The 21,705-nt window shown below is 44.3% G+C and overlaps 1 protein-coding gene across 2 annotated transcripts in view; it reads right to left on the bottom strand.

The window, feature by feature from the left end:
• Window positions 1-4,258: 4,258 nt before the first annotated feature.
• Window positions 4,259-21,705, bottom strand: part of FBXO15 (F-box protein 15) — a 76,428-nt gene continuing 58,981 nt past the window's right edge. The window contains exons 1-2 of one of the 2 annotated variants that reach the window (XR_007721348.1): window positions 10,136-10,516; window positions 4,259-4,621 (exon numbers count right to left, since the gene is read on the bottom strand). Coding sequence is in view for 1 of the 2 variants with exons in the window: in XM_050768253.1 (XP_050624210.1) it covers window positions 4,352-4,621; window positions 13,981-14,105 (395 nt within the window). In the remaining variant the exon portion in view is untranslated. Of the gene's footprint in view, window positions 4,622-10,135; window positions 10,517-13,980; window positions 14,106-21,705 lie in introns of those variants that run through there. The other variant, XM_050768253.1, reaches the window with a different exon arrangement.

Genomic DNA, 21,705 nt, shown 5'->3' with positions numbered 1-21,705 from the left:
AACCACATGTCCAACCAATGACAATTCACTTTGGCCAGATGGAGGTGGAGTAGTTTAGAAACAAAATTTTTGTTTATATTCTGATTTATATCTTCCTATTGTTTGAATGTATTACCTCTGTATATGAAAACAAAGCAAAACATTTAAAAACTTCCTGTTATGTAAAGAATCAAGTCCAACTCTATCTGGACATGCTGTTCCCTTCTCAGCACGGCCCAAGCTGTGTCAGGTTTACCTTCCCCGGGCTGTGACCACAGCAAGCCCCTCTCCATGTCCTTTACACGGGGGACACTTGCGCAACCCTGGGCTCTTGTGAAATGGGAGAACTCTGTGAAGAAACTGGCAGCCCTAAAGAACAGGCTTCCTAATACTCATATTTGGAGGTCCCAGTACCAAACGCAGTGCAAGGTCCAATTACTCCAGTGTAGCCATCAACTGACAAGTGGGTCCCCTCGGCAGACCTCCTGCTGCGTTTCTGAGGGCTTCAGTCTTAAATAAGAGCAGACAGCAGAGGCTCCAACAGGCAAGCCTGAGAGCAAGGCAAATAGACTGACAAAGACAGCCTGAATTCCACAAAACAAAGGGCATGGGAAGATGTGAAAACCTTTTTTTATGTTAACTTTTTACTTTGAAACAATTTCAGGTTTATTTAACAGTTGCAAAAATATAACAAAGCTTTCCCATATGCCCTTCATTCAGACTTGCCAAATGTTGACATCGCATTTTGATATTAAAGTCAGGAAATGAACATTGACATGCTATAATCTACAGGCCCTCTTGACATTTCACCTGTGGTTCCATTAGTGCCATCTTCTGATCCAGGGTCCCATCTGAGATCACGTGTTGCTTTCATCTGCCCCCTCCAGTCGAGGAGACATTGCCTTTTACCACCCCGATACTTTTAAAGGGGAATGTAGACTACAAGTGCAAATATAAGTGCAGAGTTTCCTTCAACCTGTATTTGTCTGATGTTTCCCCATGTATCATCCTTGTTACACATTTTTGATAAAATGCCACAAAATGATAAGGTGTCTTTCTCATGGCATGATCAGGAGGCAACATCTGCCCACTGCTGACGCCGCTAAGCACTGGTTAAGGTGCTGTCCTAGGCTCCTTCACTGTGAACTTCCTATTTTTTCCTTTGTAAACTAATATTATTTTGGGGCAAAATCTTTGAGACTATGTCGATATCTCCTTTCTCATCATACTTTTACCCACATATTTTAGTATCTACTGAAGATTCTTGCCTAAGACTATTATTACTACTATGGTTTTGCCAAATGGTTCAGATAAAAACTTTATTGAAAACTGAAATCAATAACCTAGAGATGTGTGCAGAACTACACTTGGCAAACTACAGCCTGAAGGCCAAATTCAGCTGCTGTTTTTATAAATAAAGTCCTTTTGGAACACAACCATGCCCATTTGTGTCCCATCTATAGCTGACTTCACACTACAATGGCACAGTTGAGGAGTTGCAGCAGACACCATATGGCCCACAAAGCCTCAATTATTATCTGGTCCTGGGCAGAAAAAGTTTGCCAACACCTGCCTTAGAGAAAATATCACATTTATAAAACAGACACAAATGCTTCAGAAGGAATTAGAAAACAGAGTTCTTACAAAGTAAAACCCTGACCATCAAAATAAAAAATAAAATACAAAAATGATACAATATTCCATAAAGCAGAACGAAAGACTAAAAGACAGAAGAACAGATGGAAAAGATAAGGCATTTGAGAGAATTAATCCAGAAAGAATCACAGTTCATTAACAAAACTGAAAGAAGCAAAGAAAGTACTGTCAGATTTTTTAAAAATCCAAGACTTAAGTACACAAGTTCACAGATTAAAATGACCTATAATGAACGCAAAAACCTATTCCAAGGCACATCATCTTGAGATTTTAAGATACCAGGAGAGAAGAGTAAATCCTAGAAGCTTCCAGCGACCAGAGAAAGAGAGAAGACCACAGAGAGAGGAAGAAAAGGCAAAGTGGCATGAGACACAGCAACAATGATAACACCTGTCTTCAAAGTTCCCAGTGGAAACATTTTTCTTCCTACAGTTTGGTACCCAATTAAACTATCCATCAGACATTTTTCAGAAATTCATAGATTCAAAATGTATCTTCCGGTCATCTTTCTTAGAAAGCCGCAGGAGAATGTGTACCACTGAAAAAAAGGATATGAACCAGGAAAGAGGAAGACAGGATTCCATAAAATGGAGGATGCATGCAGGGAACCCCAGAATGACAGCTGCCCAGCAAGGCTGGAGAACAGGCAGTTCACAGCAAAGAGATGGAACTCCAGGGCTGAAGTGTCCTGGGAGAAACAAAAAGTGGAATTCATAATCTGATATGTTTAAATATATTTAGAAATACAGAGGCAAATATGAGACAGATTTAAAAGCTGAATATTAATATCTCAGATATGTGTAAGTTACGTTGGGACAGGGGTATCTGCTGGCATCTTTTGGTTGTGTGTGGCATGCACACCTGTTTTGATGAGACTCTTAAAAGCACCAAGGCTTTATGAGCACTGCCTCCTCCGCCTCACCCTTCCCCACTGCTGCCCAGTAAACCTCCCTTCCAGGGTGAACTCAGATGTCACCTGAGATTAAGGGACTCCCAGAATCATCGGAGTCTGAATTGCTCCCTGCTTCCTTTGTGCTCCCATAGCTGCTGGTATATCCCTATAACAGTTTCCATTGATTCGACAAGTCATTATTGAGTATCAATTATGGAGCACCTGGTATGGTCCTAGGTGCTGGGGATGAAGCAGTGAACCAGAGTGGTCATTGTCCCTTCTCACAGGACTAGCAGTCTGGCAGGGAAGGCAGGCGCTCACGTCCACAGAGCTCCACTCTGCCATCCCTGGAGGTCCTGGCTTCCCTCCTCCATCCAAACATCATTAAACAGGGGGTAGAGAACAGGGCTCCTTCTCTGGTTCTACTATGTTTCCAGTACTGTCAGGACACCTAGTCCCTCACAATTTAACCCAGGGGGCTCAGGGGGCCTCCAGCATTTTCTCGTGGTTGTATTCCAACGCAGTTCTGTAAGTGGCACTCGGCATCCCTGGCCTCTCCTGACTCCTGGTCCTCATCTGGGCTCAGTGCTCAGGCCAGTGGCTCCTCCCTCCCCTGATGCTCACTTAGCTGGGGCAGACACTCCACATTCCCTCACTGGTGACACCATGAAATAACACAGCCCAGTGCTCACAACATCTGACCGCATTTCAGACTCCTCTCTTCCCTAGGACTTTGGCCCAAGGTCGTGGAGAACAGGAGTGCAGAGGACGGTGTCAGCAGCAGAAATCCTTTTTACTCTCACGTTTTTTGGGGCAAGAACATAATATCTGTTCCCCATCTTCACTTGATTGCTGTCTTCAGGCTCTTTATTCTATACTCTCACACGCTCACCATCATACACACACCTCCAGAGAGAAAGTGGCCGAGTCACTAAACAGGAGAAGAATGAAACACAGAGACGGGCCATGTGCTCATGCACGCCTGAGGAGAAGGAACATGGCAGGATGTTGAAAATCACCTTGGAGGGGAACTTTCAAGTGGGGAATAAAAATATAATCAAAGCAACCAACGCAATCTAAAACAAACGTAGAACCAAATGCCCTAAAATAACATAGGCTTAGATACTTATCACCCCTACTTGAATCCTGATCATCTGTCAATTTTCTTAAAATATTTCTGCAGAGGAAGTTTCGGTAACTCATACGTCTCCATCCCCACTCACACAGAGCTGGTGTCCCCACTGGACTTGTACCGTGCCTTGCTCTTTTAAGCTATAACTTCCTTACGATCTCGGATACATCTTTCCTTGTGAATGAGGCCACTGGTCTATTTCACTTTCTTAAATACCAATATGGCTGCTGACTGTCATGAATGTAGCACTTTCTAATTCTAGTGAATACAACGAAGTTTATATTAATATTTACATATATTTTCTCATTTGAGTTTCTTACCAATAAAGAAAAAGAAAAACCGTTATAAGAACATACCCCTACACACACACACACACACACACACACACACACACACAGTGATCACATGATCATTTGCTTAAGCAGAAGTTCTTAGATTTTAATGCAGGGCGGAAGAGAAGTAAATACCTTTTTTTCTTTTTATATGAAGTTTCACTGTTATTTTTATTTTTAAAATTTAACTGAATCTTTCAAACATTAACTTAAAAATGACCCATAAATCGTAATTTCTAATGTGAGATGAAAGGCATCACACAGCACTCTGCAGATTTGCTTTATTTTAACTTTCAACATGAAGAACAAAGCCAGTCAAAAATAAACAACTAGATAACAACAATAAATTGCCACCTACTGCTAATATTCAGTCCCAAACCAACGGTTGATTTTTGCGATACTAAGGTAAAGGACCAGGTTGACAATAAGGTATTCTTCGGTCTCTCTGATCCACACCAGCTCCACGTGCACTCTTCCTTCCGCATCGACGTAGTCCACGCTGTACGTCTGTCCCAAGAAGCTAGGGCCATCAGCGGGTGTGGCAGGCGATCTCATGCACACCGGGGAACTGAAACACCAAAAGGGTTTCCCATGTTCATCCAAAAGAGTCACATCCATCATGGAACAACTCTGCAAAATAAACACAGATTGACAAGGATAAAAAGGTCAGTCAGACCTGATTTTCACAGAAAATCGTGCCTCTGTAAAACTGACTAGAAATGCTGCATGTGGCATCCAAATCCAGAATACTGTCATTGGTTTTCCATGGCCTACTTCATAACCTAGACAATACTTGGGCTTGTGTCTCATCGCTTAATATTCATTCTCAAATATACACAGGAGCACTCATAGGGCTCAGTTTAGGATTTACTTAGCACTGGGAGCTCAGAGAAATGTGTCACAGATATTGTCCCTGTCCTCGTGGAACTTAAAGTACAGAGGCTACAGATGTGACACAAATCACACCAACAACCAGTCAGTGCTTCCGAGCGTGAGGCGGCATCACTCTGAAAAGCAGTGTGGCTGTGTGCCCGGGTCTTCACGGCCACCACCAGGCCGTCCCCTCCCCTCTTCTGAGAGGCCTCCTGCTTCTCCGAGGCTCTGAACTTCAGCTCGGCACCCCTGCTCCATGCGCATCTCTGACATGTGCCAGCCTCCTGTGTGCCCACTCTCATTTCCAGGACTCTGGCGCCAGTCCTGCTGCCTGCCTCTCCCTCTCACTCTCTCCCAAGTCTTCCAAGTCTCACTGTCATCCCAAGTGATCCCAACATCCGTGGGGACCCTGGTGGAGCCTCAGTATCCTGGACTCTCAACTCCTGAGCTGTTCGACTCCATGACCTCCTCCTCGACTTGACCTCAGTTACTCACTCCCACAGTCACACCGCCGACACATCACCTCCCAGAAGTGGTCCACTACCACTGTCAACGCCTCAGGCACCCTGTCTTCTAACTGCCACCTTCGTCTTCCAGCTGACTCACCGGACGATTTCCACCACAACTGTACTTCAGATTCACTCAGTGTTTGCACCCTGCAAGCCACGACCTATTAATGCATCCTGAATGACACTTAGCAGGACACAACTGTTTGTCAAAATAAAATGAAACAAGATGAAAGAGAACAGAGTCAGCATGCATTGCACAGAGTAAGCATAAACGTCATTTCATGAACGCTGTTTTCATTGCACATGAATGTGTGGTTTGTATATGCCCATAACGCAGTGGATATGTAAAAAGGCCTGAAGAGCACTGCCCATGGACCTAGCCCACCCACCGGCCAGCCCTTCCTTCTCCCACTTCTTCCTTTCCACTTTAGATTTCACGGGCCTTCGCTAGAATAACACTCTTGCCAATGCACATACCTCCCTTGTTCCCCTTGCATCACAACTGAGGTCCAGGTCCAGCAAAACCCCAGCCCTGGAGGAGCCCAGTTATTTTCTATCTGTCTGGACCTGAGCACCAAGCACAGCGGGAGGGCTGCATACAGAGCTGCTGGGTGCCCATGTAGCCGCACCATCCTCAGCATGGCCTGAGGGTCCCACCCTGGCTCTCTGGGTGGCTCCCTCTCCGCCTCATGGAACAATGCCTCACCTCCTTCCTCAGCCCTCCGCATGCTGCTAGGAGGCTGCTCTCTGCAGAGGACCTCGGCCTTCACAGAGAGGGGAGAAGGATGTTTTCCTCAACTTCCCACTGCAGATCCACAGCCCAGCTCCTCTGCACCCACCTCTCCTCGCATGTGTTTCTCATCTGCTCCTCCCGGGTGTGGCCCAGTAACCTCCTGCTGCAGCACAGCCCATCTCGCAAAGGCACAACGTCCCTCTCTCAAGTGACTACTTCTGTCCTCCCATCAGCTTTCAGCCTTCAACACATTCAAGTAACTCCCATCTTAGAGAGACAGAGAGAGAAACAGCCTCCCTGGGCCCCATAGATGCCTGTTCTTTGCTCGCTTCCCAGACAGCCCTCTCCAAAGAGCTGTCTCCGCTGGATTTGTCCATTAATACCCATTCACTCCTCAAACCACTCTGGCCTGGTATCCTTTCTCCATCATCTGACCGAACATCTCTTGATAAGGCCACTAAATCTAGTGACCATCTGTCAGTCTGCCTCTCAGCAGTGTTTAGTTTTTCAAGAAAACATGAAGAGTAATTCCACCTCCCCAAATGCATCCAGAACCCACAAGCCCTGTAGCTCTCTACCCACTCCCATTGCTGAGGTTTCTACAGCTTGGTCCTAGGTCCTATTTTCACCCTATGGAATCTCTCCCCATAAGTGGAACTCATCTACATCCACATCCTAAGCTATCACCAACGTGCCTGTGATTCCCAAAAGTTTATCTCCAGCAGAACTTCTTTTCCAAGTTCAAGACCTAAATATTCAAGTGCATACTCAACTTCTGGATCTTTCAAGAGACCCTCAAGTCCAGCAGGACTACATCCAAACTCAGGACTCTCCCAGCAAAGCTCTCCTGGTGCTCCTCATCCCAGGGATTGGTGAAACCATCATCAGTCATCTGGCTGTGCACGCCTGAAATGTGGGCGTCACTCTAGGGGACTCCCTCCTAGCCCTGACGTGCCAACCCTCACCCAGTCCTGTTAGTTCTTACCTCTCTTTCCAACAGCTTTACTTCTGTCCGTCTCCATTGCCACTGCCCTAATCCAAGTGCTATGGTCTGAATGTCTGTGCCCCTCAAACCCCGTGTCTTAAAATCTGATCACCAATGTGACTGTTTTTAGGAGGTGGGGCCTCTGGGAGGTGATTAGGTCACGGGAGCAGAGCTCTCATGAATAGGACTGAGGTCCTTATACAAGAGGCCCACAGAGCTGTCTCGCTCCTTCCCCCAGGTGAGGACACTGCTAGAAGGTGCCTCCAGGAACTAGGAAGCAGGCCCTCACCAGACACCCATCTGCTGATGCTTTGACCTTGGTGCTTTCAGCCTCCACAACGGTAAGAAATAAGTTTCTAGTGCTAAAAGCCACCCAGCTGACGGTGGTTTGTGACCTCAGGCCAGGCCGACTAAGACACCAAGTGACTGCTCTTCCTTTAAGAAGGCAGCCATCCAGCTCATCCCCCACTCATTCTCCACATTCAGAAGACACACCTTCACAAAACATGAGTCTGAGCATGCCACCCACAGCTTAAAACCCTGAGACAACTTTCCATGGCTCTCAAGAAAGAACCAAATGCCTTCCGGCTACCATTAAGGCCTGGCCTGGCCTCATCTGCCCATCCCACCTCATTGCACACAATGCCACCTCTTGCCATCTGTGCTCCAGCCACACTGACCCTTCACCCTTGAAGACACCATGCCCCCAGCTGACAAAGAGCCACCCAGACTCCCCTGCTGAGAGCTCCTCTCCCCATCTTCTCGTTGTCCATCTCAGCATTCAGTTCAAATACCAGTCCCTTGGGGAAGTTTCCCTGACACTCTCATCTCAACTGACCATGTACCCAATGGGCAGAAACACCAGTGTGTTGAATGCAGAACTTGATGCAGCTGCAGTGCTGAAACCGACTGGGCCCGGCCAGAGCAGGTAGAGATGGATGCTAAGCACCACGAGGGCAGGACTTAGGCCAGCTCAGCTCAGCATCGTGTCCCTGGCCACCTGCATATGCACACCGTCACTGAAGCTCAGCCACTATGTGCCGAATGAACGAATGAGTGTGATAAAATGGGAGGGAGGCGGTAAGAGTAGTGATAGAGATGCTGGTTGTTATTAAACACTAAGGTAGGACAGCAGGAGCCCTAATGCATCAGGGGCAGCAAACACCAGGAAAGAAGAAATGGAAGAGACACTGACGAGGTAAGCAGAGCAGAATCTCACATCTGAATGGGGGAGTAACAGGAACGGAGGTTTTGTCTCCTAATCATTTGCTTATCCATTACAGAAGCAGATGATATGAGGAAGAACAAACGTGCAAATTTTAGACATGTTGAATCCACAATGTCCATGAGGAACCCAAGCCACTAAATCCACCAAGTGAACAGATATAGCTAGGTGGGGGCTTGAGTCAGGGGAGGAGGCACAGTTGGAGATACTGATAATTATTACAATAATATTATGAATGAGCTATATTTTAATTGTGGTAAAATAAACATAAAATTTACCACCTTCACCACTTGTCTTCTATATTTCAGTGGCTTACATACCTTCTCATTGTTGTATAACCATCACTACTATCTCATCTCCAGAACTCTTCATTTTGTAGAACTAAAACTCTGTCCCCATTAAACCCTAACTCCCCACTTCCCCTCCTCCAGCCTCTGGCACCCACCATTCTACTTCCCGTCTCCATGAATTTGACAACTCTAGGAACCTCAATAATGGAGTCATACAGTATTTGTCCTTTCGTGACTGGCTTATTTCCCTTAGAATCATGTCTTCAAAGTTCTTCCATACTGTAGCATGCGTCAGAATTTCCTTCCTTCCTAAGGCCAAATAATACTTGATTGCATGGATAGACTACAGCATGTTCATCCACTTATCTGCAAATGGACACTTGGTTTTCTTCTACCTTTTGGCTACTGTGATTAACGCCTCTATCAATGAGGGTAGATGGTGTGAGCCATGTTTTTAACGTGTTGTATGTTCTAGAAAAATAGTAGTTTACATTCACTATTTTATTTAATTCTAAGGAAGCTAAGAAGTAACATCAAGGATAAAATCTTCTAACGCTTATCTTTTCAGGATGGCTCATTACATGCCATGACTTCTGCCCCATATTCATGTTTTATTAATTGTAATATAAATGCTACTCTTAGATATCAGCAAAAACTGAGCAACTATATACCACTACTTTCACAAGTTATAACTAATCAGATGTGGCCAAAAATGCTGACCATTCAGATCTCAGTATGATCAGGTCAAAGGGTCTCGACTCAATAAATGTATATCTTAGAGAAATTGAAGGAGAAAAAGACATTCCAAACATTGAAAAAATGAGATGGTTTAATAAGTGACTGGCATGAACTGGCTGCTATCTGTGCAGGAGACCCGAGCGAAGCACCAGCCAGCATGAAACATCCTAATCCCTGATGGGAGAGTGCATGCCAGAGCCTAAGGCCCCTCACGTCAGATAAGCTACACAGTGAGACCACCCAGGAACCCCTCAGACACCTGACCTTGCTCCCTGATGCCTTTCCCAGGCGATCAGCTGCAGTGGTCCTGGAACAGCAGTGCCTAGCCCCACACAGCCTGTTCCACAGCACCCACTGCTTCCTGCATGATGGGACCACTACACACAGAGCCTGGGCTGCGAGGAGAACACCAGAGTGGGGAGCAGGTGGGGAAGAAGAAAAAACACCCTGTGCTGCAGCCTCACTGAGGCTGAGAACGGGGGAGTCGAAGCCAATACTGAGGGCCAGCAGATGGCTCTGTCCTTGGCAGGCAGCGGGAGCCCTCCTGGAATGGGCATTACCACTGTGGCCATTTTAGAGAGAAGGCTCTGAGGCCTAAGCACCTCTGAGATAACACAGCAGGTGGGACTGCATGGTGCACCCATCTTCCACACCCCACCACCCTGCACAACCTTAGCCACTGGGCTAGCAGTCACTTGACTGTGTTACTTACAACCTCACCAAACCCACCAGCATAGAGATGGTGGTTAGATCCCATGGGAGGAAGGAGGTGGAGCCCTGGGTCCCATCACCTGCAAGAAGGTTGCGGAGGAGAAACGCTGGCAGAAGTCAGGAAGGGGCAGCCGGTGGGGCACATGGGCTCCTTGGTGAGGACGCGGCTCACAGCCCTAAGCCGTCAGTGGGTGTCTCAGTCTTTCTGCTCTCCCAATCCCTCTGCTGCCAGATCAAGAGCTGGGAGCTGATTCTCTTCTGAAGCCCTCCTAGTTCTCAAAGTCCAGCGTTCTCCAATTCCCTCCTAACCTAAAACATGGCCTAGCACACGATACGCACATCAAACTCTTTAACAACATCCATAGATACACCAAAATCCAAATTCTTTCCTGAGGGTTTCAAGGCCCCTCCTGACCTGCCCCAGCAGCCTTTCCAATGCCCCCCAATCACTCTCACTCCTGTCCCTGAGCACTAGCCCACCCCAGGCAGGACAGCCAGCTAGGAAGAGGCCCACCTCAGCACCAGCTGCAGCGGCACAATGGGTCTCGCACCCCTCCCCGGGCCAGCTGCCCCTCACCTCTAGAACCTCGCTCCTTATTTCCCATCCTGTCCGAAGCATCTCTTTCTCCACTGGGTTCCTTCTCTAGAAGAAATCACTCCCAATCTTCTGGAGGCGGATGCATGTCAGAACCTCCCACGAGCCTTCCTCCCACTGGCCCTTTCCTCTTTCTCCTCGCAGAGCTTGTTTTCAGTCCTCTCCTAAATCAGTCCCTCGCACCCTGAAAGTCCAGGAGGCACACATCTGAGCAGTCGGCAGACCTCACCCTCCTTGCAGGAGGAAATCTCTCCTCACCTGCACCCCCATGGACCAGTGAACTACGCCAGGCTCAAAACTCAGCGTCTGGGGCTCACCGGCGCCCCCACGGACCAGTGAACTACGCCAGGCTCAAAACTCAGCGTCTGGGGCTCACCGGCGCCCCCACGGACCAGTGAACTACGCCAGGCTCAAAACTCAGCGTCTGGGGAGAGGGCAGCACTTGCACATGTGGGACTGTCCTGTTCTTCCTGAGCTAATCAGCCATGCAGCTGCAGGACTTGTCAAGCAAAGTGGCCAGGGTGCCTTTCTCATGGGTCACGGCCACCCACAACATGCTGAGCCACGATGTGCCCACAGCAGGCTCTACTGAACTCAACTGTTCTTACACAAAGCAGAACCACAGAACTCCACTGAAATATCTAGTCTAAATAAAAATTGATGCCAATCTCCATACGGATTTAGAAGTAACATTAAAATAACATCAAAGATGCCAAGGAGTGAAAGAAAAACATAAAAGAAACATACGGGAAAAGCCTCACCAAAAGAAAATCCATCCGTCTGAAATTCTGATAGGCACTGGGAGGAGACAGAGCAGGAGAGTATTTCACTTTGATTACCTGACTTATACTGAAGACCGCAGCAAGGTTACCTTGAGAGGATAGCCTAGCTGTTCAACATGACTTTGTAAAACAGCATGGTAACCACTTATAGAGCAAGTGTCCTGCATGGATTCAGTACTAACACATGGCCACTGAAAGCATCTTTAAAGTATATTTGATATCATAGCTTGACTTTTTAAAAAAAGGAATAAAAAACTGACCTGCTTATAATGTGATTTTTTAAAAATGTTAAAGTTTAATAATTTACCACATTAAACGTATGATCTGTTGAGTTTTTGCTCCAGAAACTCAAGCTAAAGATACTTTCCACCTGAATTACCTCCACAGCACTAAGTGTTGGAGGTCACTCAACTCTGAGGTTGGAGGAAGGCGGAGATTCTCATGGGAACAGCAGGTCCCAAGGACATCAGAAGTCCTTTCATGACCGCACATCACTTCAAACAACACGACCCAACCAGGCAGCATCCTCCGTCATTATCGTTAATATCTTCTCACTTCTCTGTCCTTCCAGCAGCATCATATTTGGGTGATGCACTTTCTCAGTAGCCTATGCTCTGACAGGCATCGTAAACTATGTAGTAGAAGCTCCTCACCAGAGGTTGTGTCTACAATTTCCAGAAGGAGTAGGGTTTTTATTTTACATTTTTTTAAAAGTCATATGTACCTAAGAAACTTTCTAAGCTTTTCCATGCTTTAAAAAAAGTTTTTAACTCCTTCCAAGCAATTTCTTAAAATATATGTTATCATTTCACTATTCTTAGGGTGATCAGACTCCTGGAGAGAAATATCTGAGCTGCACAGCAAATACAAGGAATATGACATCACTGATCTGACTTTTTATTCTTTTGGGAATTCTGAGGACAGCTTAGTCTTAATACTGAACCCAAGAGCATAAAAGGCAAACAGAAAATAAACCACATCTTCCCTCCAGGCCCAAGGGAGAAGGTGCAAGCCTTTGAGCTATTCGCTATCTTTTCCCAAAGCCCATCTGAGAGGAGGAATTTATGGGGAAAACTGTCCAGGGACATTCAATCCATTCCCTACCTTAAAAACTCAAAATCCTGCTTTCAGATCAAGCTGTTTTTCTAAAAACCTGTGCACCTGAGTCACACTGGTTTAGCAACCTACAGAATCACTGCTTGGAGCTCATGTAAAAGTCCAATTTTGAAGCTGTATCTTCAGCTTCTCTGAGAACTTCTATGAGAAATCTGTGAGTGCATCTGCTGCTAAGATGCTATTTAGGGTTAGTCCATTATGTAGCTTAGTCTGCCCTACATAAAGTCCCATTGGAGATTTTGTTTTTAATGATCAGAAGTGGGATAAAGCTTTCTTTGTATAATTACTACATTTCCCCTTTTTCTCCCAATGAGAACTAAACGACTGCTCTCATCTCGCTCTGGACTACCAGAAAACACAGAATAAATTTATTTTTAAAAATTATGCTGACCCTTTCAAAGACCGCCACATTCATATTCTGCCTTTCTTGATCCTCAAGGTCTATTTGATGTGAATATTTTATCTTAGTACCTATTTTTATTATAAGCTTTATTGAAATCTGAAGACAAAGAAAGAAGGTAGGTCTGTTCTCTTAAAGGCATGAAACAATATGGTGTGTGATAAACATAATTTTTACCAAAATTTAAACATTTGCTATGAATAAATAGGATTTGTAAAATATCTCATTGTATCAAATATCAAGTGGCTCAAGGGACAGCGCTTCAGGATAACACCACTCTTGGTCCCGGTCGTCATCACGAACAGTTCTAACAAGGTGCCCACGCACAGCGCAGAATAAAGCCATGTTACAGGAAGGCCCCGCAGTCACAGGAGATCGATCCCACTGGTCCCCGGGACCATAAATATCTTGTTCATCCCACAAAATAAAGACGGAGAGTGACAAGAACCAGGAGCAGCCATGGGCACAAGGACAGAAGACAGCAAAACTGTGAGAACATCTTTCTCCTGTTCCTCCTCCTCCCTCCTTCCCTGCCACTTCCCAACCACTAAATCAACTCTCCCACCCATGTGGCTAATCTTTTATATAACAGTTCAAGGAAATCCCTATATCCTGGACTATGAATTTATAACTGCAAAAAGTTTTAAATTGGTACATGGATGATCAAGATGTTTTGAGTAGATGCTGCCTGCCTGGTCCAACCTTCAGTTCCACTCTCTTTCCACAAAACAGAGGTGCTTTGAGGGAGTAGGGGGCTGTAATCAACAGTGTTCTGAAATGCTGCTGCAGACTATCTGCCCCTCCAACTCTCAGTGACACATGAAAGGTCCTCAATAAGCATCTCATGAGTGAATCCACTGGATGTCAATGGCTAACAGAATGTGCACCAACCTTCAGAAACTAGAACAATAAATCCAGAACTATAAAAGAAACATCATACGTATATGATTATATCATCTACACATATAAACAGACTTTTTATTACATAGAAATCAAGTTACTTGAAGAAAAGAAAACGGTTCTGTTTTTTACCTTTATACAGCCATCCAAAATATCAGTTTTCCACGAGAGGCCAACTTTTCCAATAAGAGGTAGGTGTTCTCTGTTATTTTTTAAATGTATAACAATGAGCTTCACATGTCCATTTTCAATATTTCCTGAAAAGACATAAGATTGTTTCAATCACTGTCTTCCAATGCAGGACAACAAGCCAAGCACGTTCAGTCAGTGACTTCATGAGGATACCTCACCCTGGTAAGTCCTGGCCTCACCGACGGGGACAACATGGGCACAGCAATCCCAGCCTCCGGCTTGAGGCCAGAGCGATGCATCTGTGTCCCAGAGACAGCAACATTAACAAGTACCCAGAAAGGTGATGTCAAAGGTGAGTCAGGGGAAGCCAGCTGAGGTGAGCCTGGATAGCCACCTGTCGCTGATGGAAAGGTGGTTGCTGAAGGAAGAAAGGGTTCTTCTGATATGGGTAAGCCAACAGTGCTGGAAACCGGTATCTATAATTACAGAGCTCAAGAAAGCAGGTGGAGAAATGGCAAAGAAACAAGGGGGCTGGAGAGCAGCCGAACATGAAGAGGAATGGAAGAAACTCATATGAAATAAAAAACTCACACGAAAATACCTCTGCACAGGCTTGTAACTGAGTGAGAGTCCGTGCACATGCCCACCTAGTTGGAGGCCAAACCCTGTGGCCCTCTGCTGCCAGCTCCAAGCCAGCTACGGCAGCCTGGCCACATGGAGGAGCCCTCGCACCCACGCAGCACGCTAGCCCTGCTGCCCTAGGCCTCCTGTGGCAGGGAGAGCCGCGGCACCACTCGGCTTCACAGACACAAGCTTCCTGGTTCTGTCTGAATGCACCCCGAGAAGCGACCGTCAGGCACAGCAACACAACTCATACCCGAGAGTTCTCCAGAGATGGATGTCTGAACAAAGGGAAGGTGCAAGTCACCGGGCAAAGCAGACGGAAAAATCATGGAAAAGAGCAAGTGTTCTCCAGCCCTGGCCTGATTATTTCACGAGACAAAATAAAACCAAAGCCAAGCTGTCTTGGGAGCCAAAGCTCTGTTCTAGAAATGTTATGCAGTGTTCTCCAACTTCAGTGTCACCAGGTTATAGCCCACGCTTTGCCAGGGGCCTCTAAGTGAGAGACGACACAGAGGCAGGGTTTCCAGGCCCGCAAACGGGAGCTCCTCGCCCAGATGCCACGCTGCTGGTTTCTCCTCGTCTTATTTCTGTTCCAAGGACAGAGGCAGCCCACATTTTCCTCTCTACTGCTGAGTAATTAGCAAGAACTGTGTAGCTTCCCTTCCACTCTCCCCAGGAGCAGGAAGAAATGCCAAATGACACGGACCATTCCCGGGTAACAGCTCTACCGTCACCTCATCACCTCGTCACCTCAGCAGGGCTTCACGGAGGCAGGGAGGAAGTGTATGAAAAGCGAGGCCTCAGTGGAGGCACAGTAATCACATTCTGAATGGACCAGATGTGACTCTGCTCTGTCCTGCACTACTGCAGCCATGTGCAAAATCAAGGGAGGCCTCCGACTGGTGCAGCAAAGGCAGGCAGCCGACGGTGCCTACAGAAAACCAGGAGCTCATCTTCCACACAGCTTGTCCCCAGGACACGGCAGAAAATGCACTCCAAAGTGTAGCAGCCACTAACGTCTCAATGGCAACTGTCTGAGCTAATAAACATCAAATCCCTGTAGGAAGCAGAGACTGTTATTTTGTTATTACCAGGTATTCTCCCACTTCAGAACAATTATAACACTGTGGTGTCTCCAAAGGTCAGAGCTCTTTCCGCCAACCCTCTGTAACCACTTACAAGACAGAGAAAGGTTAAGCTCTTCCTACATTTAAACAATCTGCACATGGAACAGATGTGTGAAAGTGTGTGTATATAAAATAGGTGTGTTTTTGAGTACTTACTGTATACCAACCACAGAGTTAGACACTTAATAGCTTAGAAGAATACGTTAACACCTCAAATAATAATATTAATTGGGCATTATAATTTTCTGAATTCACAGGTGATAAAACTGATGCAGGGAGATTAATAGTAACTTGCCCAAGGTCAATGGCAGAAACACGATCCAAACCCTGTTCTGTGTCCAGAGTCTATGTTACAACAGAGTAAGAAATATGTGAAACATACACTAAGTAATTATCTGCTAGCCAGGAATTTATAATGCAGACTCAGATGGTCATGTTTGTTTTCATATTACTCCCAAGAGAAATGTCTGTTAGAAATCAGCAAGCAGAATGCACCGTGGAATCGCCACGGCTTCCCGATACTCGAGGTAATGGCTCAGCCTGTGAGCACCACGCTCAGCCTCCGCTCCCAGCCCTCCTTATAAGCAGGTCATTGGTGATGCAGGCTCCTTCCATGAGACACATGTGTTCCTGCAAACCTGGGGTCAGAAATGAGCATTGAGAGAAGGGACAGAATGGGAAGAGCCGTCTGCTGGCAGAGGCAGTGGCAGCGGCCTGCTCCTCATGCTGGCAGGGGCAGAGGTCCAGAGGCTGCTAGTGGTTACTATAGTGGTCACAGTTTCACAAGACAAACCACAGAGCACGGCTTTGCATCTACAAACAGAGTGTGGCTCTCCTAGACCGACTATAAGCAAGTATATCCTTTATTAAATTCCCGTGCTCCTTAAGTCATTCAGAATAAATTCTGTTCTTGGAGACTCTAATCTTAACTTACCAATACACAAGACCATCTGCAAAATTCAGCAAAATACAATTTGAGGCTCACCATCCTTGGTTTCCAGTGACACTGTACCTGTAAGCATGGCCTTTAGACTCATAAAGACCCATTCCAAACCCTGCTCAGCCATTTACTAACTGTATAACCATGGTCAAGTTCCAAACTCAGTAAAATACGGATACAAATAGCACTTGATAAGGCTTTGTGAGGATGAATGGAACCGGTAATAAATATTAACATTATACAGTAGTTGATTATGTATGCCAAGCTAAGTGTGTTAAGTACCCTCTATGCTTTATCTCAATAATAATATTCTGTCTAAAGACTGCCAAGTGCATTGTCAAGCAGAATGTGGAGATGTGCCACGTTTGTAGACCAGAAGACCCAATATAGTGAAGATGTCCAATTACCCAAACTTATCTATTATAGTTTCACACAGTCACAAGCATAATCCCAACAGGTACTTGAGAAAATTGTTTACAAATAATTAATACTTACATAAATAATGATATTGGCAAGATGATTCTAAACTCCATATGAAAATGCTACGGACCTAAAATAGCCAAAACAATCTAGGAAAGGAAAAAAAAAGTTGACTTCAAGACTTACTATAGAGCAACAGAAATCAAGACAGTGTGGGACTGTGTTTATAAAGACACACAGATTGGCCGGGCGCGGTGGCTCAAGCCTGTAATCCCAGCACTTTGGGAGGCCGAGACGGGCGGATCATGAGGTCAGGAGTTCGAGACCATCCTGGCTAACACGGTGAAACCCCGTCTCTACTAAAAAATACAAAAAACTAGCCGGGCGAGGTGGCGGGCGCCTGTAGTCCCGGCTACTCGGGAGGCTGAGGCAGGAGAATGGCGTAAAAACCCGGGAGGCAGAGCTTGCAGTGAGCTGAGATCCGGCCACTGCACTCCAGCCTGGGCAACACAGCGAGACTCCGTCTCAAAAAAAAAAAAAAAAAAAAGACACACAGATTGGCTGGGCGTGGTCGCTCACACCTGTAATCCCAGCACTTTGGGAGGCCGAGGTAGGCGTATCACCTGAGGGCAGGAGTCTGAGACCCACCTGGCCAACATGGTGAAACACCATCCTACTAAAAATACAGTGGCAGGCATCTGTAATCCCTCAGGCTGAGGTGGGAGAATCGCTTGAACCCAGGAGGCAGAAGTTGCAGTGAGCCAAGATGGCACCACTGCACTCCAGCCTGAGTGACAGAGCAAGACTCCGTCTCAAAACAACAACAAAAAAAGACACATAGATCAATAAAATGGAATAGATGGGTTCAGAAATAGACCCACACTTTTACAAGCAATTGATTTTTGACAAAGTCATCAAAATGATTCGATGAGCAAAGAAAGTCTTTTCACAAATGGTACAAAAACAACTGGACATCCACACTGGGAAAGAACATCAACCTATCTTCTAATTTACACAAAACCAGTTAAGGACAGATAACAAACCAAAATGCAAAAGCTGAAACCATAACAATGGTAGGAAAAACAAAGAAGAATATCTTTATAACCTGGGATAGAAAAAGTTTTAAAACAGGAAAAAACAACCAGGAAATTTAAAATTGATTAGATTTCATCAAATGAGAAACACTAATTTGTAACACTTACTTTCATAACAAGTCATCAGATGTACAAACCAAGAAAACACGTACTAACAAGTACTAATAAATATGCTATAATGAATTATCTGCTCTGAGTTTTCTAGGTAATTACCACTCAGAAAGGAGTATACTGTTTCTAATGCTTTACCTATTATAAATTCTTGGGGAGTATAACCTGAACTAGACACAGAAAAAAAATTAATATCAAGAAACTTGTTAATATCAAGAAAGAACAAAAAGTCACCTATTTTTGGAATTACAACAATAAAAAGATGATAACATGATATATACAAAAATAACTGAAGAAAAACCCAAAAACATTAAAGAAGGATTTCATAACGAGATCACCTGCACATATCAGGTTCTGCTGCTAAAGAGCTGAACAATTTCATACCTCTAAGGCCCATAACCTTGTTTTCATACCCTTGACATTTTCTATTGTGTCTTACAGAGTAAGCACTGAACAGTTTTGTTGTTTTGTTTTTGTTTTTTGTTTTTTGAGACAGATTCTTGCTCCATTGTTCAGGCTGGAGTGCAGTGGCACGATCTTGGCTCACTGCAAGCTCCGCCTCCTGGGTTCACGCCATTCTCCTGCCTCAGTCTCCCAAGTAGCTGGGACTACAAGCGCCCGCCACCATGCCCCACTAATTTTTTGTATTTTTAGTAGAGATGGGGTTTCACCATGTCAGCCAGAATGGTCTCGATCTCCTGACCTCGTGATCCGCCCACCTCAGCCTCCCAAAGTGCTGGGATTACAGGCATGAGCCACCGCACCCAGCCAGCACTGAATAGTTTTTAATTGGTATTTTAATAGAAAGTATATTACAGAAAGTCTATAGGATATAGAGCAAACCTAACAAAATATGGAAACATCATAAATAAGAATTTGTTCACAAAGGCAACACAAAAATAAGTATTAATAAATGGAGAAAGATGCAGGATCTACATAAAAGCATTTCTCCAGGGTACTAGAGGGAAACTTAAAAACAAGTATATCTCAGATGTACTGCAGATTTGGTTCTTGACCACAGGAATAAAGCAAATATCACAAAAAAAGCAAGTCACATAAATTTTCTGGTTCCCCAGCGCATATAAAAGTTATGTTTATACTACACTCTTTTAACTGTGCAATAGCATTATGTCTAAAAAATAATATACATATTTTAATTCAAAAATACTTTATTACTAAAAAATGCTAATGACCATCTGAGTCTTCAGCAAAGCATTATCTTTTTGCTGGTGGAAGGTCTTGCCTCGATGTTGATGACCGATGACTGATCAGGATGGTGGTTGCTGAATGCGGCTGTGGCATTTTTTTAAACTTTTATTTTGGTTCAGGAGTATATGTGGAGGTTTGTTATATAGGTAAACTGCATGTTGCAGGGGTTTGTACAGATTATTTCATCACCCAGGTAATAAACATAGTACTCAATAGGTAGTTTTTGGATCCTCACCTTCCTCCAACCCTCCACCCTCAAAGAGGACCTGGTCGTATCCGTTGTTCCCTTCTTTATGTTCATATGTACTCCATGTTTAGCTTTCACTTGTAAGTGAGAACATACAGTATTTTGTTTTCTGTTCATTAGTTCACTTAAGATAATGGCCTCTAGCTCCATCTATGTTGGTGTAAAGGACATGGCTGCATAATATTCCATGGTGTACATGTACCACATTTTCTCCAGTCTACTACTGATGGGCATTTAAGTTGATTCTACGTCTTTGCTGTTGTGAATAGTGATGTAGTGAACACATACATGCATGTGTCTTTATGGTAGAATAACTTATATTCCTTTGGGAACATACCCAATAATGGGATTCCTGGGTCAAATGGTAATTCTCTTTGCAATTCTCTGAGAAGTTGCCAAACTGCTTTCCACAATGGCTGAACTAATTTACATTCACACCAGCAGTGTATAAGTGTTCCCTTTTCTCCACAACCTTGTGAGCCTGTGTCACTTTTCTGAATTTTTAATAATAGCCATTCTGACTGGTGTAAGGTGGTATCTCACTGTAGCTTTGATTTGCACTTCTCTAATGATTAGTGATGTTGAGCATTTTATCATATGCTTGTTGGCAGCATGTATGTCTTCTTTTGAAAATTGTTCATGTCCTTTGCCCACTTTTTTTTTTTTTTTTTTTTTTTTTTGCTTGTAAGTTCCTTACAGATGCTGGATATTAGATCTTTGTCAAATGCAGAGTTTGCAAATGTTTTATCCCATTGAATAGGTTGTCTGTTTACTTGGCTGATAGTTTCTTTTGTTGTACAGAAGTTCTTTAATTTAAGTCCCATTTGTCAATTTTTGTTTTTGTTGCAATTATTTTTGGTGTCTTCATCATGAAATCTTTGCCAGTCCTATATCCAGAATGGTATTTATTAGGTTATCTTCCAGGGTTTTTATAGTTTTAGTTTTTACATTTAAGTCTTTAATACATCTTGAGTTGATTTTTATATGTGGTGTAAGGAATTGGTCCAGCTTCAATCATCTGCATATGGCTAGCCAGTTATCCCTCCATCATTTATTGAATAGGAAGTCCTTTCCCCATTGCTTTTGTCTCTTTGTTGAAGATCAGATGGTTGTAGGTGTGTGGCATTATTTCTGGGCTCTCTATTCTCTTCCATTGATCTATGTGTCTGTTTTTATGCAAGCACCATGCTGTTTTGGCTACTGTAGCCTTGTAATATAGTTTGAAGTCAGGAAGTGTGATGCCTCCAGCTTTGTTCTTTTTGCTTAAGATTGCCTTGATTATTTGGGCTCTTTTTTTGTTCCATATGAATTTTTAAATAGTTTTTTCTAATTCTGTGGAGAATTTCACTGGTAGTTTGATAGGAATAACATTGAATCTATAAATTATTTTGGGCAGTCTGGCTATTTTAACAATATTGATTCTTCCTATCCATCAGCATGGAATGTTTTTCCATTTGTGTCATCTTTAATTTCACTGAGGAGTGTTTTGTAATTCTCACAGAATTACAAAATAAATCTCACAGAGGTCTTTCACCTCCCTGGTCAGCTGTATTCCTATTCATAGGTATTTTATTCTTTTTCTCTTAAGGTCTGGGATACATGTGCAGGGCGTACGGGTTTGTTACATAGGTAAACATGCGTCATGGTGGTTTGCTGCACCTATCAACCTATCACTTAGGTATTAAGCCCCACATGCCTTACCTATTTATCCTGATGCTCTCTCTTTCCACACACACACACCCCTCGACAGGCCCCAGTGTGTTTTGTTCCCCTAGGTATTTTATTCTTTTTGTGGCGTTTGTGGATGGGAATGTGTTCTTGATTTGGCTGTCAGCTTGGATGTTGTTGGTGTACAGAAATGCTACTGATTTTTGTACATTAATTTTGTATCCTGAAACTTTGGTGAAGTTGTTTATCAGATCAAGTTTTTGGGCAGAGACTATGGGGGTTTTT

The sequence above is a fragment of the Macaca thibetana genome, chromosome 18, assembly GCF_024542745.1.
Source record: "Macaca thibetana thibetana isolate TM-01 chromosome 18, ASM2454274v1, whole genome shotgun sequence".
NCBI classification, from domain to species: Eukaryota; Metazoa; Chordata; class Mammalia; order Primates; family Cercopithecidae; genus Macaca; species Macaca thibetana.
This window is presented reverse-complemented; position numbering and strand designations above follow the sequence as displayed.